General features: G+C 42.1%; 1 protein-coding gene across 1 annotated transcript in view; it reads left to right on the top strand.

The window, feature by feature from the left end:
• Positions 1 to 12,835, top strand: part of LOC139691038 (LIM/homeobox protein Lhx9-like) — a gene marked incomplete at its 5' end in the record, with an annotated part of 42,538 nt that extends 29,703 nt beyond the window's left edge. Inside the window, 3 exons of the mRNA XM_071588758.1 lie at positions 1,744 to 2,309; positions 8,658 to 8,914; positions 11,178 to 12,835. Of these exons, the coding sequence (XP_071444859.1) occupies positions 1,744 to 2,309; positions 8,658 to 8,914; positions 11,178 to 11,486 (1,132 nt within the window). The remainder of the gene's footprint in view (positions 1 to 1,743; positions 2,310 to 8,657; positions 8,915 to 11,177) is intronic.
• Between the last annotated feature and the right edge of the window lie 4,820 nt (positions 12,836 to 17,655).

Below are 17,655 nucleotides of genomic sequence, written 5' to 3'. Positions count from 1 at the left end.
AGGGTTTTTATTTTTTCGATCATCATTGGTGCATCTCTCCTCAGGCAGGTCTCAACGGAATTCGTGCCTCCAGGCGCCGCCTCGGTCTCACCCTTTCCTCTTGCTTAAATCTTCGGGAGATCCTTGCGTTCTTAACGTGTGCCATATTCCTTCATTCCCCTTCATCTCCATAGCTATCATCTTCAGGCGGTTCCACCCGCCGATGTGCCTCATGCATGCTCCTCCGTTGCCCTCCTTTCTTACCCATGGCACTCACCAATTGCCTCATTCGCTTACGGCAATCCTATCAAACATACTTCATAGTTGTTCCACGACTGTGTTCTTTCGCAACTTTCGCTTTACTGCCTCCTGTCATGACGCCTTGGATGCATTATGCGTGCATCAACAGATTCCCATTTTTGCCTTTCTAATAGTCTCCAACGTTTTATCCATACGAGTAGTTAATGACTTCAGGATCATAATCGCTGAAACAAGAGAGAGCGCTAATTTAGTGGATCTAATGGATTCGCCTCCTGGCACCACATGCTCTCCCCGAGCATTCTTTACTCAGGGTTTTCTTGTCCCTTGTTTTATTTTTATACGTTCAAAATTACGCTGTTTATGGTCACGTTGCTTAAATCCCGGACCAGTGTCCTTTGTGTTAATTAGTTCTAACATTTTTGCGTGAATTCACTCAATATTTTATGGCTTAATTATTGATGCTGATTCGTTCTTGCACAACCTCTCTCCGCACGTGGCTAGCTACTTCAGAAAAATGCTACCTGATCCAAACCATATATAATTTGCAACATTAGCTACAGGCAAAAAATGGTTACTTATATGATCTCATAAAAAAGGCATTAATTTTTCGCGCAAAAGTATTTCTTTTACTTATACTCCAGGAAATGTTTATAAGTATTTTTACTACTTTTGGCTAATTCAAGAGTCATAATTTATAATAAAAATTCATTGTTTCCAAATCAACAACGAATATATCTAATAATTAACTATCAGTTAGTAATTTAAAATAATCCTCTTTAAAGGCGACATGTAAGAGTAGCATCGATTGCTATAAATTGGATTATTCCTTTTCATAACAGATATTGAATTGTGGTGTCATTTAAAAATTGCAAATGAGCTGGTAACATAATTTTGACTATTTTTTTGAAAAGTTCATTTTGATACGGGATTTAATACCTTTGTTACTTCTTCGATGATAGCAACATCTGTTAAATATTATTTATAGCTCCTTTGAATAGTCCGGTGCCTCAGTGATGCGAAGAATTAGCGCAAGAGATATTTTCCGAGCCAGCGGGCCGCCATATTAAAGTTGTAAGAAATATAGAAATTTCCTCGTCCATTTGATTTATATTATCGTATAAAGAATAAAATAAAGTTACCGAGCAAGAAACAAATTTAAGTAAATTAATAAAATAATAATTAAGGTTTTATTATTTCAATGCAAAAAAAGGGATTTTAACATGAACGTCCAAGTATACGAGCGTTTGGTTGCATTTAAAATAGCAGCGTCGGCGGTCGTTGGTCGCATGAAAAGCAGTGGTGGGCCGCGGGGTCTGCATCACTGCGCGGTAATGCATTATAAAAGTGTATGTTTGCATAATTACCATGCATAAAGTTAATGAATACAATGTGTACTCAATTTAATGCAAGCAATGCACACACTGGTTAATGAGGGTCGTCGCATCGTTTCTATGTATATGCTCACCATGTTTCTAACAGTCCCCCCCCCCGTGTTCCTCGCAGGCTGTATGCGGTGAAGCGCTGCGGCCGGTGCAGGGCGGGCATCTCGGCGAGCGAGCTGGTGATGCGGGCGCGCGAGGCCGTCTACCACCTGCAGTGCTTCACGTGCGCAACGTGCGAGCGGCCGCTTACCAAGGGCGAGCACTTCGGCATGCGCGACGGCCTCGTCTACTGCCGACCGCACTACGCCCTCCTCTTCCCGCCGCCCTACCTCGGAGGCGGCGGGGGCGGAGGGGGCGGTCCCGGGGGTGAGGGTTCCGGCCTCCCACCCCCACCCGGGGGGTCACACAACGAGGGAGCCGGCGTGGTGCCCCGGGCAGAGGGCATGGGCCTACTGCTGTTCGGGAGGGCGGACGGGGGCGTGACGGAGGGCGTGGCGGCGGACGCGGAGGGCGGCGAGGACGGCGGCGGCGTGGCCGCCGAGGGACGGCTGAGGGCGGCCGGAGTGGTGGGTGGCGCCTTCTTCGGGGGCGGTGGCGGCGGTGGAAAGGGCCGGCCGCGCAAGAGGAAGGCGTCCGTCGCCGATGCGGAGATGGTCCCGATGCGCCTGGCGGCCTCTGGCTCCCTCGGTGAGTGCGTTGCCGCCCACCCTCCGCGACCTCTCGCCATTCACCTCCCAGGAGCAGAGCGGGTGGCGGGGAGCGTCTGACTACCCCCTGGACACAAATGTGAATATGTATCTGCACATATGCATAGACACATGTACGCTCACACGTGCACACAAATTTCATTATATTATATTACTTACTTGTAGTACCCTGTAAGCCACATCTAGGATGTGTGGCAGGGGACTGATATATATATATATATATATATATATATATATATATATATATATATATATATATATACACACACACACACACATTCAAACACGAAATCCCGCCAGCCGTATTTTTATATATATATATATAATGATGAAGACAGGTTTATAAGTGTATGTGTATATATATATATATATATATATATATATATATATGTATATATATATATGTATATATATATATATATATGTATATATATATATATATACACACATACACTTATAAACCTGTCTTCTTCATTAGAGTATTCTACTAAAGCTTCCAAATTTACTTTTTCAATAAAAATAGCTTCTCGTGTTTGATTTTGTCATCACTGTGTATCGTGCGAGAGATGAACGAGTACTGAAATGGTTAGGGGAGGTGTATCTCTCTCTCTGTCTCTCTGGTTCAGTCCTGGTGGCCCAATTGCCAGCGTAATGTGGGGTCATTATAATTTCCTCGGTGTCAAAAATAAACTCGGAATTTTTGGGCAGTTGCTACGTCATGCAATTAGTCTTTCCTGCTCTCCCACTGGCTAATGGGGCTCCCATCTTAAAATCGCCAACGTTTCATGGCACATTTCCTCTTTTCTCGCTGTAATTTTTACCAATGACAGCTATTTTTCCCAGATCTTCATACCATAGGTGAACTTTAGACGACAGCTATTTTCCTGGGATGAGTAAGATTCGTGTTCTGGGTCCCGACCTATAATCTTTCATTTACAAATCCATCTCATTTCACTGTCCTCTTCCTACCAATGTGCTCATGTGCCTGCGTTTTCTATTTCCTAGTCCTCGCTTACTTAATATAGAACCACCTCGTAACTATTATTTGGCGTTGCGAACAATTTTCAGTTTGTCATTGAGAAAATTTAGAGATACTAACTTGGCTCACCCTATAAACGGATGAGCTCAAAGATGCAGTCAGTGCATGCGTAACAATGCGTACACATTAGTTACAAAAATATGATAAAGTGGAGACATTACCTATTGACGTAGGTAAGCAATTTTTGAAAGATTATTTTTAAGAGTGGAGGAAATTCAGGGCTGTGAGACGAAAGGTCAACGCAGAGTTTTTTGGGAAATAAAATATTAAAATGCATAGATTTGATAATTATTTGAATATAGATATTAGAAATTATTTTCAAATAATAGGTTGATATGGAGCTAGGCAAAGGATATTAATGTAGACTTGTCTAACGCGGGAAAAAGAAATCTCAAAGAAAATAGGTTGGATATATACGAGGGTGATCTGAAAATCCTGATGGTGAAAATGACAATTTATGTTAACAAAAAACTTTTATTTCGCAACATAATCGCCACTTTTAATCAATAAATTTCATCCAGCGGTGTTTCAGTAGCATTAGCTCGTCTCTCTAGTGTTCTTTCCGAAGTGCCTTTGCAGCACTTCGGAACTACTCGTCTACTGCCTTAATCGTTTCTTGGTTGGGCGAAAAACATTGACCAGTGAGGGAAATTTTCTGTTTTCGAAAGTCCTAGGGAGCCAAATTAGTGGTAAGTAACTTGTACTCGAAGGTTAAGGCACTCGAAAATTAAGACTTGTAATTTTTCCACTTACGGTGTTTGACAACTGCTCAACTCTTCTTGTATTTCGCATGCCTGTTGTGGATGCACCCCTTCCTACACACCTAGGTTTTGGCTGACAGGGTATCATGTGTCAACGCAGGAGCTTTAAATGCTTCTGGTTTCCCTCAGTCTTCCTTTCAAAATGTCTAAGAATTATAAATGAAGAAGAGCCACACACCACTGAAAGTGGTGCACAAGAAACATTTCATACTAGAAATATCGCCCTTTTTCGCCTAACTTCGATGCTTGTCAAAGTTACTCCCTCAAATGGCTCTTATTTTCTAAGGACATTTATAGATCGTGATATTTTTTTATATTTAGAAATGAAGGAAATAGCTATGGATTAAGGTTTGAATAATTATTGAAGTGACATGTGAGAAGAATTAAAGAAGGGAACCTTGCGGGGAGGTGAAGGTGTGCTAAGACAAAGCATTAGATTGGAAATCGGTCTTGTACTCTTTAGAATACGCTGATTTACCAGCGGCCATTATCCTCAACCGTGAAAGTTTGCTTCTTGTCCCAGGGTGCGCCTTAACCTAAGCCGTGCCACGTTACGTATGACATTAGACGTTGGGAAACGGGTGTATTATTTTATCTACCACATGAAGTTTCCTGGATAAATGAAGACTATTAATATTGCTATCAGCTGTCTCTAATATTTACAGACCCTGTATATGTCTAGTAGAGGCATTTAAACGTGAAGTTCTGAGGTCAAAAGCAGAGTTCTCAACACTCTCGGAGCCAACACCGTTATGGGACGTAATAAGTAATATTCGAGCGAAGTTAAAAAGGGTGGGATAGTTGGTATTTGCAAGGGGGAGAGAGAAATACGGCTTAAAACCTACTAGTTTGGGTTGGGAAAGTGATTGGTTGGTGGATAATAATTTTCATTTTGAAAGGCAAATGCGTCTTTAGATTCCCCACTCTACCTCGAAATTTTAAGAAAAATATGGCACTCTTAAGACTATTGGAGACCTAATGAACGTTAACGGCAAGGAAAAGGTGAGTAGGTAGATATAATTCATTCAGGGTCCACTTCGCTCACTTTCAAATTCCCTAATATAAACATGAAATAAATTAAGCTAGATTTTATTTTAAATTTTTAAGTATTTATTATTCATATTAATTCTTAATTGAACGCACAAAAAATTGACTAAAATTGTTAATACGATGTTGGATCGCCTGAAGAGCTTCGAGAGCTATTCATTATTATTAATTGGGCATCCGTTTTTATTAAACACACCGTAACGAATGGCAGCTTTATTTTACTTTCAATGTCAAAGGTCACCAAGGTAAAAGTGGACGCTAAAATTTGTTCCCTCTGTTTTCTTTATGCTTCATGGTTAAAATAGTCTCGACACTATCACAAGTTGTCTGAAAAGTAATTTCGGATTTATTATGCGTTCAAAAACATTGCTCCTTTGATGACGAAAAAATTACATTTTTTCAAGGTTTTAAGAGAACGTTTTTTCCCTTTCCCCTTCTCCTCCCTTGTCCCCCCTAATCCCCTATCCACCTCGTGCTTTCACTCACTGCCACACACCTTTTTGATGGATAGCCGGTTGTTTGAGTAGATGTAGATTGATCCTAATAATATCCAATGAACAAACGTTTTCTACGATAATTTACATGAAAGCAATGTGGATTAAAATGTAGTTCACTGGGAAAAATGCTACATCCCGAGTTTCTTGTCTTTTATGTATGGATGCCATAACACCATATCTTCCGTAAGCATGGTGGTAAGCCAAGGGGAAGTCAAAGTGGAAAAACTTCAAGTCTACGAAGTATGCTCTGAAATTCCTACTTAGCCAACTAACATTGTGTCAGAAAGGAAAAGCATTGCACGAGGGGGGGGGGAAGATGAGGAAACAGTTAACCGGACCTTAGAGTAGACGGAGGAGGGCCGGATATAGTGCCAGGTTTACGGTGGCGGTGTTGGATCGCATTTATGCATACGGTTATTATTAATTTATTTTTTTCCTCCTAGTGCAAGAAGGAAGGGAAATAACGCACTAATCCTTCAGGGACCCCGCGCGAACTGGTAGAACACTGGATGACATTGCATTTCGACGCCTGGCGTTATCTTCAGGATGTTGCTAATTCAGGTATGTGTTACCTGAATAGGCATAGTCCTGAAGATGATCCTATGCGTCAAAGGGTGTGGATGAAATATTTCTTTGTTTCAATAGTTGACAAGGACCAAATCGGAAACATATGGACCTGTATTTGGATAAACAACTCATTCCACATCTAAATAAACGTGAACAGGAAAAACTCCATTATTCCCTGTAGTTTTGGAGACAATATTTCGAGTAATATTTAAGTTGAGGTACAAGTAAAAATAGACAACCTTCAGGTTGTGTTCCTTTCTAAATATACTCGCTTAAAACAAATTGGAAGTTTAATTTGAGCTAAGCGCCGCAACACCGGGGGAGGATTGGTGAGGCCCTGGTCGATCCTTGTTCCAAGGGAGCTTTAACCCATCAGGACAAAAGAACATTTCCCAAACACCGAGAAGTATAGAAGGCACTGAAAGGTTATTTGAGGTTAATGTTAAGTGAGGTGTACCGCGGCTATCATTGTGTTTTGCCATTATATAGTATTTCCTGTAAACTAAAACAGACATAAAGCTGATTGCTATTTTAAAGATATATTTGGATTAAACAAAAATATTAATTAAATCAAAACAATATTACAGTCTTCTTAATAATTAATTACTGCACAGCAGTTTATTTTATATGTTACATCAAGAATAATTAGAGTAACCACGTTTATGAATAGCACGAAATTTCTTCAATATTTTATGTTTAGGTGGGCGTTGAAGATTTCACAAAGAGAGAGACATTATTTGAAGCAGAGAAACAACTTCTCTCACTTTTAGACGATATCTTTTGGATCATGATTTTGAGCACCTTTTCTTTCTTAGTTTTACGAAATTGTAATTATAGAAAAAGTACATTTTGCACGACTGCGGCTCTTCCTATAAATCATTATTCACCTCTATTTCGCGAACGATTGATGTATTGGGATTATATTCCGGCAAGCAATTTTGCCGATTCAGAGTTGAATGAAATACACCTATGCCTAAATCGTCCATGTTCGAGTTGCATCCTTCAATGTTAGAAGTGGTGCGATGCGGTTGTGAGATTACGGGTGCATCACGAGAGGGCTGGGCGAGGGCGTGTGCAGGGAAGCGGACTCGGTTGGCCGAGCGGGAAACGTGCTGTCCGAAGGGTCACGGGGTCAAATCCTGTCTGTTGGAGACCCGCAGGAATTCGATAGCTATATGAAATAGACAATTCTATCAGATGGCACGGGGGCTACCAATTTCTGAGTATTCGAGAAAGAATATAAGTTTATCTGGATCCAAGATATGTTTCTCGAGCAAAGCTAGATAATACCACGCAAGCCGCCGCAATGGCGTGCGGCGGGGGATGTGAGGTCATCAGCCATGCATGCACAATCATTTCAATTTGATGTCAAAATAAGGGAGCTGAAACAATTACGAAAAAGGGAAATATGTATATGGATGTCAGTCAGTGGTGCCTTGAAGACCGCTCCCTGTCTTTGATATTTGACGGTTTAATTTTCAGGCTGATTGCGGTAACCGTCCTATACATTAGTATTATTACCAGGAGAAATCAACGGCAAGAGTTAGCGTCAATTTTCATGCAACTCTGATTACATGTTCTTTAAGTCCTTTATTTTGACTAGTGTTACAGTTTTCATTTCCTAAAAATTAATTATGGCATTCTTACCTTTTGCTGTGGCATTTGCACATAGTTGACATTAAGTAAATGATTAAATTATTAATTAAATTTTCTAGACTGATTATTTGTTTACCTCTTAATGTAATTTTTACGGTTTCATTCTGTTTATACCGGTGACCGTTAAAATTGAAATTCAAATTACTTCAAGATTCATTTCAATATAATCTCTTTATTTCTTAATTAATGTTAATACAGTTTTCGGGGTCGAATATTTTAAGCGTTTTTTATGCCATGAATTCTTCACACCGTTACGGATTTGCATTAAATTCTGGGCCCCTTATGTCCGTGGTACTAAGAGAAATGTTGAATTTATTTTATATCTTCACGGTCAGCAGTTTCAACGCCGTCTCCACATTCTCTGGCGTCTTCCGGAGATATCTAACTTCATTTATCTGATCCTTATTTCTCCCGCGAAGCGGAAGTGCTAATTTTTACATGAGTACGCATTCTTTCAACATCATTTATGATCTCTTTCTCGTCCACTCATTACGCCTCTTAAAATCAGACGCGATGGTTATCATGGGCTACATGTGCTTTGTGCTAATTTAATCTTACCTCATTTTTCTTCCATTCATGCCCCTGTTTATTGACTAGCATCTTCAGTACAAAAAAATAAGAAAAAAACACTGGAGTTGTACCACCTATTATGACTAATATGTTAGACCTCTTTTCTACAAGAAGTCTGCCATTTGGCCATTTGCCAAAGGAAATAGGTTGGAAATCCTTTGTAGTTCACAGTTTTTCCTTTCGTGGACCAGAGATGTTACACCCAGGGGACCTGCCCCCAGCGGCCATCGAACAGTTGGCTGCCTTCGATTCCTCATCGGTGACCTCGCCGGGGGGTATGGGCCAGGGTGGCTCGGGGGGGCAGCAGAGGACCAAGCGCATGCGAACCTCCTTCAAGCACCACCAGCTGAGGACTATGAAGTCATACTTCGCCATCAACCAAAACCCGGACGCCAAGGACCTCAAGCAATTGGCGCAGAAGACTGGCCTCTCCAAAAGGGTCCTGCAGGTGGGTGATGTATGCAGGTCAACGACGGGATATTCCACGTTGCATGTCTTTACAGTGAGGACACCTATATTCGCAATCTTTCCCATAAAGGACTCATTATATATGCTGAAATTTCAGGCATCTTTTCCCGAATACGCAACACATGGCCAATCAACTCCATCTTATCTTTAGAAGCAGTGCAGCAAGTATTTTGGAATATATTCGTGAAAAAGTTAACTAATAAATCAGGTTTTGTCCAGAGGAGATCCGCTGATTTTGTGAATAGTAGCAAAAAGGAAAAAGTAGGTATGACGAGGTTATTTAATAAATAAATACGGAAGTTCCTTCAGGCACGTGGAGTAAAATCAAGGCCAAGGGCATTAATAGTAATCACCGAGTCCTCAGCGTTGCCATTAGATGGCCAGGGCTGGGGACGGCTTTTAATAGGGCCAAAAATAGTTCGAGAAAAGTGTAAGATACTCAAGTTTATTGCCTGTATTGGCATCGCAGGAAGCTTTGCAGATTTCCTCCTTGCCTGCCCTCTCTGAAGTGGACTCCTGCAATTCTCTTCAAATCATTATATTGTCTTCTTTGAAAGCATCTATTATTATCACTCTCCCTCCTACACCCCTTGACCCTCATCCCTAAGCTGGCATCTTGGTACACCTCGTAGTTCTTTGAATATTCCCACTTCCGTTACATTTCTTCATTTGCTTATGATTGAATACTTATTCTTCTTCTACATCCATAGATGACTTAACAATTTTCTTTACCCTTATTTATTTCCTGACAAAAGCATCACGCCACTCAAAAACCAATGCTGAGATATTCACACTTCATCGATATATTAGATTACCCGATTAGAAATGAGTATCCTAGACTCCAATACTAACAGAATTAATTGGCTTTAACTCCTAACACGACCTTCAATCTCAGTAAAACCAAGATAAATTACCCCGAGAATATTAATGGGGAAACCAAGAGATGAATAATTTAATCTCTCGAAGTATCCATGCATGATATTGGAATATTACTAATTGAATTATGCTTTTTTTAACGCAATGACTGCGTATTATTACATTTTGTATACCTTAGTGTCGAAGCAAGAGTTAATCCCCAAGAGACATGCAAATTCATGAGTTGAATCACGCGTAAAGTTCATGAATCATGTGAGTACTTAATGCATAGCGAGATGAAAATCCATGAACTGATTTCATAACAGAATCAAAATGGACGAATATAATGTTGATGACTGTAATAGAGGGGAGAATGTTAGGCAAACAAGGAAAGGGCAGGAATAGGATAGGGATGTTGTACGGGATAAAGGTAGGAAGGAAGTACTCAGAGATGAAGAGGGACTTGATGTAGAGTAGGTTGCTGGATTGTGTTTTGTTAGGAGCCACAAAATATTTAGTTGGTAGTTGTCTCCATCCAAAACCTACCTTAACCGGTAGATTACTTTTTTTTTTAAATATTAATTTCTCACATTTTTTCTGGAATTGATTCTCAGATTCTCTTATTTAATGTACCCATTCGAACTCTGTTATGACATTGGAATGATTGATTCAATTCGAAGTGAATAAAACCTATCATGTCTGTCTTGGGTAACTTTAATTTTTTATCTGTTTACACCGATTCCAAAACCCGGCTACAGTTTAGCATTGCCATCCTTTAAGTTTATGCTTAATTCATGTCGTGGATATTTTTCAGAGGTATCTCGATCCCTACTTGAGATGCTTTGTGGAGGGCACTTTGAGTGAGTACGCCGTCCGTCGGATGGGACGTTAAACTGCGGACCCCTTGGCGCCTTTCGTAAAGAGTAGGCTAATGCCGACGCCGGGTTTCTCTCCACCCTTCATCCTTTCCTGTCCATCCCCTATGGCGCAAATGACCTTAGCTCTCGGTCGCCTCCCCTCAAAACTACTAATACTCATGTCGTGGAATAAAAAATATTCAAGTGAGAATGGAAATAGATTTAATTAAATTTACTTATTGCTTAATATTTTCACCAAGTGACTGATGGCGATGCCTATCCATCTGAGCTCATATCTGTCCGTAATCATTTGGATTTGAATAATTTGAGCTATGGAATGTGAAAAATGTTTTGTTAATCATGTTTATCTGGATAAAATATTTAGTAATAATTCAGTGCATCTCGTGAGTGGCGCATCATTGCGAAGGTTCACAAGGAAGCACGCTGGTGAGCGTGTTATGATTAGGGGCGGTGTCCGCCCAGTGGGGACAGTGGACAACTCCTCATCCTCACCGTCGCTCTCGTCCCCAGGTATGGTTCCAGAACGCACGAGCCAAGTGGAGGCGGAACATAATGCGGCAGGAGAGCCAGCAGCAGGGCGGTGCCGCCCCCGCATGTCCCCCATCGCCACCCTCGGACCACTCCGCCCCCGGGGGTCCCACGCACCCGCACATGCAGCACCAGCCGACGACCCCGGGGCAGGCGGGGCCGCCACCGCCGCACTTGGGAGGTCCCGCCGGTGAAGCCCTCTGCCCCCCACCGCCCACGCCCTCCTCCTCGCACCACGTGGCCCCCGAGGACCTCGCCTCGCAGGCCCTCCAGTTCAGCGACCTCTACTGACCCCTGCACCCGTGGGCCGCGTCGGCCGCCGAGGGGCCTCCCACACCCCCGGCGACCCTCGAAGTCCACGGGCTCCCACCCCGACTCGCGCACTGCGGGGGCCCTCCGGTGGGACCCCCGGAGGGCCCAGGCGAAGGCGCGCGCTGCACGGAGGGACCTCCGAGGTGGCCTCCACGGTAGAGCGGCCGGGTCTGTGAGCCGCGGCTAAGAGAGGCGGAGTCCCTCCTGCCCCCACGGTGGGCGGGCGGGAGGCAGGAGGGCATGGGGCGGGGGAGAGCCTCAAAGTGTATCATCATCCACATCCCTCGGCCGTCTCATGGAGGCGTCTTAGCTGCCGCGCAAGACCGAAAGTCAATCGCTAAAGGAAGAACGGAGGAGTCTGGCGTGGAAGTGCGAGGATTTCCTTCAAAGAGAATGGGCGAAACACTAAAGAGCCTCGCTCACTTTCCGGCGCAAGTTTTGAGGGATCGTTCAGTATTATTTGTGGAATGAATCATATCACCTTCCCGTTCTCGTATAAAGCGTGAAGAGGAATATTTTGGAACTGTTTGAAAGTCATCGTAGTGTTTCACGCAGCCTTTCATTCCAGATCGTTCCTTTTGTTGTTATTTTGTGGTTGCCGATGCAACAATGTTGAGTTTCCATGACCGGATAGTTGACGTGCGCATTGCCCACGGTCAGTACGCATTAGTGGTGAAAATGTCCGGCCTATTCAATGAATGAATCCTGAAATTAATAATGAGCATGTCGCCATTCCGCTTCCTAATCGATTACGTGGACCACTACCCTACGCGTGAGTGGACTCGAACAGTATTTAAAACATTTGGAAACTCTGTAACGTGCCAATGGCTGCAGTCCGGAAACCTGCCGATTTGGCGATCAAGTGAGTGTCCGAGAAGTTTCGTCGGTCACATGTGTAATGTTCCTCCTATCCTCTCCCCATCAACGCTTCCACGGCGCCGATTACGCTCCCCGTATCCCCAGCACCGGGTTTCACTCCTTAAGTAACCATTCATTGTCCAGTGGTGGAGGGGCATCTCTTGGGTTGTCGGGAACAGCCATGTTCATTTGCATACGAATGTTTGTCTCCAGAATTTGCATGAACTATTGTGATAGTCGCATCATTTCCAGTGTCGTTGTCCATGAGAAATGTGTTGCCAATTGTATCGACGGGTTATAAGAAAATATGATCTCTTCTCTTCTTTTTTATTTTCGTTAGTTTAGAAAGAAGAAACAACTGTTGAAAGCAATGCAGTGAAATATATATATATATATACAAATACATATATTAATATATCTAGTCAAGTACCTATTAGATACGTTCGGATAGGGAAGTTAATTAAATTATTGTCTCGAATGTTTTTGTACTTTTTTGTCTTTCAATCCTATTTTGTTGCTAATAAAAGCCATGCTTGAGTGAATGAGAGCATTCAGAGTTGTTTGTTTTTTTATCTTTTAGCTCTTCCTTTGTCGAAAAAAAGACGGTCATAAAGTTCATCCTGTCCTATTTCAATATTCTATCCTTGGCTTCGTAGCTATATTTACTTAATTTAATGATATGTCATTATTATTAATGTTAGGGGATTACTTTGCCATCATCTTCACTGGTAAATAGTGTTTTAAATACATTTGTCGAGTTTATCTTCACTCGAGTTTTTAATGTAATACATAAATTCCAGATCATTTATCCGTTGGCTTGATTTCAGATGAAGAATAGGGAAATGTGTGAATTTCTTAATGTTGCATAACACTTTAGAATTTCTATTCACTCGTTGTAATTACTATAGTAAATTTAATTTCCTTGATTTGCCGCAAAATTAATCTTACCTAATAGTTTTGGTGCTTGATAACTACACTCCCCATTTGATTTTTAGGGCAATCTATTTTTAAAGAAAGAATCAGTCATTTGGGTGTTCCATCGAGGATAAAATAAATCTTGCACAATGATTTGTGGTTTTTTATAGGTGATTTCTATCACGTTTAATTCATTTTTTAAACATAAAGGCTTTCGAGGAGTCTTTTGTTAATTCAAGCTGACATAAGGGAACACTCCCAAGCCTTTTTTAGTGCCGCCGGGATTCCGTCCTCTCACTTCGGAGTGATGAGAAGCCCTATGAGGGTCCAGGCGAGCATGAAATTGTACCCGGGATGTCAAGTGCCCGACCATGCCTCCGAAAACAACCCCCAGAGTGCTCACAGTCACCTTGGCCATTCCCTCTCGCCGAGGCGTTCTCTAGGCGTGGCCTCAGTGGGGCAGGTGCCCACGGCGTAGAGGTCGCGGAGTGCGAGGGCAGTGCACCGCTGCCGTCCGAAGGCATCCTCCGGGTGGACAGAAGGACGAAGGCCATCCAAGCGAGACATAGCACCGAGCTAAGGTAAGCGCTCTCGCCATTGTCCCTCCCAGCCATTATCGCTTCCCCTCTCCCGGCCCTTCTGACTCCTCGATTCGAGCCACTAGTCGGTCTCACTTCGGACTGCGTTGGTGGGAGCCGGCCCGAGAGCTTCAGAGCGTAGTCTGCGAGGCTTTAGTTTTCAAATGCGCCATGGAGTGCCTAGGTAGCCGCTGTAATCGACCTACTTTGGTTTGACGATATGAAAGCACATTCTCTTACAAAATCACACTCGAATTTCCCAAATTGGTTTACGAGGAAATTAATCCTGTTACCAGGATCCAGATTCGGGAATCTATAAAAACACAGTCACACTGGTTAGCCCAACGTGGTTTACATTTTGTGAGTGTCTTACAATTTTGAATGTGTGTTTGATCACTGGTGGGGTACTAACTTTTCCCGATTATAACCACGCCAATTTTAATGTTTTCCTCCGTACATACAGTGGTGTAAAAACCCTTTACGGCTAAAGGAAAACTTTATCTTCAGGAAATTTCCACTCGATTGGTCTTTCGTGGCACGGTCGGCGCGCAGAAGCTTGCAATAACTGACGTTCTGCCGCTTCCACAGCTTGGAGAGCACTGAGACCGGTTTTGCGGCAAAGCTTAGTATCCCTCCCACCTACTCCAAGTGGTTTGATCCCACTCCAACGAATAAGAGCGGCGCGGGAAATTTAATTGCATTACGTTTGGAACACACACTAAATAGTAAATATAAACAGACCTTAGGAACCTCAATATCAACTTTCTTGAAGTTGGGTTTCGATAAGCGTGGGTATCTCGTACTAAGACTCGCAGTGTGTGAATCCCACACATTCGATGTAGGGGAGGGAGTCTGTTCCTTCCTCCGACAACGGTTTCCCGGGAAGGCCTATTAAAAAATAGCACAGTTTGGTTATTTAGAGGCGTCAATCCGGTTTAAATCCTCCAGACAACAGTCGAACGTTGTACGTAATCGGCCACCGAATTGCTAGGCCACAAACGCTGGAAGCAAAAACCAAGTAACTGAAATAACTCAGTCATTCCACTCTCAGGGTTGACACGAGGCTCGTAGTCATATGCCTTCTTTTTTGGCCGAATATCAATGTAATTCGACTGAAGTAGAAGTGAGCTGCTCTCCCCTTGAAGAGTTGCATTTAGGCAGCGATCTATCGAGATCCTAATTCGTGAAGCATAGAACCAGTCATTATTTCATTAACAGTTTGACTGGAACTAATATAAAGTAATTACCAGCTTTCATTCATTTTGTTCCTTCTTGAATCATATTATTGGTTTTACATTTTCATGGAAAGCATTCGTTTGAATAAGTTACTCTCCTTATTTCAATTCGATCCCCTTCACTTCGATTTTCGCGAGGCCTTATTGTGTGAATGAAATGGTCATCCGTTGAAAGATATCGCTTACCACTACAGTTTACGAAAAGATCGGGGAGACGGGCACATCGGAATTGGAGAGGAGGGAATTGGAAAAGAGAGGGAGGTTTGGTTTAATCGGGACACATCTTTTCTCTATATTGTCCAAGGCCCAAGTCCTTAGTGAATGAAACAGAAATAGCATCACTGACTAGAATAGTTAGATAAGAACTTGGATTAAGGATGAAAATATGGATAGTTCGATGCAAATCACAAAAACTACGATAAACACTTGTCAATGGTGTCGTTTACATCTTCGCAAGGTCGAATAAAACAAGAGGATCGATGGGTCATTCAATAAGTAAGTAGGCAAATGGCTATAACTCAAGAAGAGTTTATTGGATTTTTACAATATTTGGGCTATTTTTCAACATATTCACCCTTAACGTTTATGCACTCGTCCCATCTTTCTTGTAGCTTCTTAGTTCCCTTGGAAAAGAGTTTTTGGGTTAGCCCCGAAGCCACTTTTGCCCTGCTTCCTTGACTCCCTCGTTGTTGGCAAATCTTTCACCTCGTAAAGCGTCTTTGAGCGGTCCTAAGGGGTAAAAATCAAACGGAGCAAGGTCTAGACCGCGGGATGAGGTAGGAGGACCTCCCTACCCAAATCTTGAAGCTTATTACGGGTCAGCTGGGCCGTATGAAGGCGGGCGTTGTCATGCTAAAAAAGTATTCCTTTTGCCAAGAGTCAACGACCTTTGCTCCTGAAAGCTGGTTTAGGTTTGTTTTTCAGCATTTCAGAGCACTACTGGCTAGTGATTGTTCTCTGATATTCAAGGAAATTGCCGTAGACTGGACCCAATGAGTTCCAAAAGATGGTCAGTATGGCTTTACCTGCGGAGAGGTGAAGCTTGATGGATTGACATTGTCAATAAAGTTTTCATGGATTTCATCTCAATGGATAAAAGTATCACCATGCATATCAATACTTGAGCTTACAGGAGATCAAATGAGTGTAAACATCCTTATGGTATTATAATGCAAAAACTTCAGAGTGTAAAAATCATTCGCTTTGACCGAGATTCAAACCTGGATTCCTCGATGTCCGGTCGAGTGCTTTGGCCAGTAAAGCTATCAGCAACGAACAAGATTTTGTGGCAAAATATCGTACATATGGTTCAATATCACAGGCATTCGTAGGCGTAATAGTACGAGGATTAGCAGTAGATAGCTCAACTGGCTAAAGCACTCGGCGGGACGTTGAGGGATTTGGTTTCGAATACCGGCCAAGGCGAATGATCTTTATACTCTGAAATTGTTGCATTTAAATGCATATTATCCGATGACTCCGTTAAAAGTTACTGTTACGGTATCTGCCGCATTTTATTGTAATCCTTGTGATAGGTGATTATTATGAAAAGTTTCTACAGCAGTATTTAATGTGAAATAATTTTGTCCTCATGGGGTGGGGAATTGAACATCAAAGGGCATTAATTATAGCGAGGGAATCTAAAGATGTATGTAAATCTGATAAGGGGTTGATAAAACCGTTCTCGTCTGACGAAAGGATCGGAGCCTCCGAAAATGAATTCATGAATAATCATCGATTGCTCATCATGTTTCAACCGTCCTCCCTCCGCAATACATTTTTACCATACTAAAACTTAGAAGAAGTAATGGAAGCATAATGGTCGAATTCCTTGGATTAACTTGGGCTATGCCCAATTTTGATTTGACGTTAACCTTCCATCGGCCTGCAATACTAATGGTTTGAAATCAATGGAGAGCTTATATCTGAAGTTCCTTTGAGTATCCTTAATACCACAGATGGTCAAAGCTATTCTCTATTTTGGTTTAAATACAATTATGGTTGACCTCACATGGAATCATATACGTTATGTAAGGTTAGGAAAACTTTATGCAGCTAAATCGGTGAAATTGTCGCTGATAGCTTTTATTGTGGAGAAATAAAAAATAATTGAGGAATTTTATATAAGAGCATCGATTGGAGAATTGCGGCTTTCGCATTGAGAATATGATAGGATATTTAAAAAAGTTAAATTTTCGAAATGCACCCAGGTGCAGGAGCATAACTATTTAATTCATGCGACAGGAATAATAAAATTGTTTGTCTCCCTATTCGAGGATTTTGGTTGTGAATAAATACATTCAGGGGTTTTTAACAAAGATTTAATAGGCAACAGTTTTTTCGCCGTAGTGACAAGAATGGCGTGGAAGTTTTCAAATACCATGTTGCCAAGAGAAAAGAGATTGTGGCATCTCAAATGGCATGTCGGGCTTCTCTTCAGAGTTGGAGAATTTTTTGCCGTAAGGAGGAAAAGAGTGAACCACATTTGGAAATTGCTCAGATACACTTCAAAATCGGTATCATATTCGAGGAATGAGTTTCCAATACCTCCACTGCATTACT

This window comes from Hetaerina americana, unplaced genomic scaffold, assembly GCF_022747635.1.
Source record: "Hetaerina americana unplaced genomic scaffold, ioHetAmer1.1.p SCAF_3, whole genome shotgun sequence".
Taxonomy (NCBI): Eukaryota; Metazoa; Arthropoda; class Insecta; order Odonata; family Calopterygidae; genus Hetaerina; species Hetaerina americana.
The sequence above is the reverse complement of the archived record's forward strand: the minus strand, read 5'-3'. Positions and strand labels throughout refer to the sequence as shown.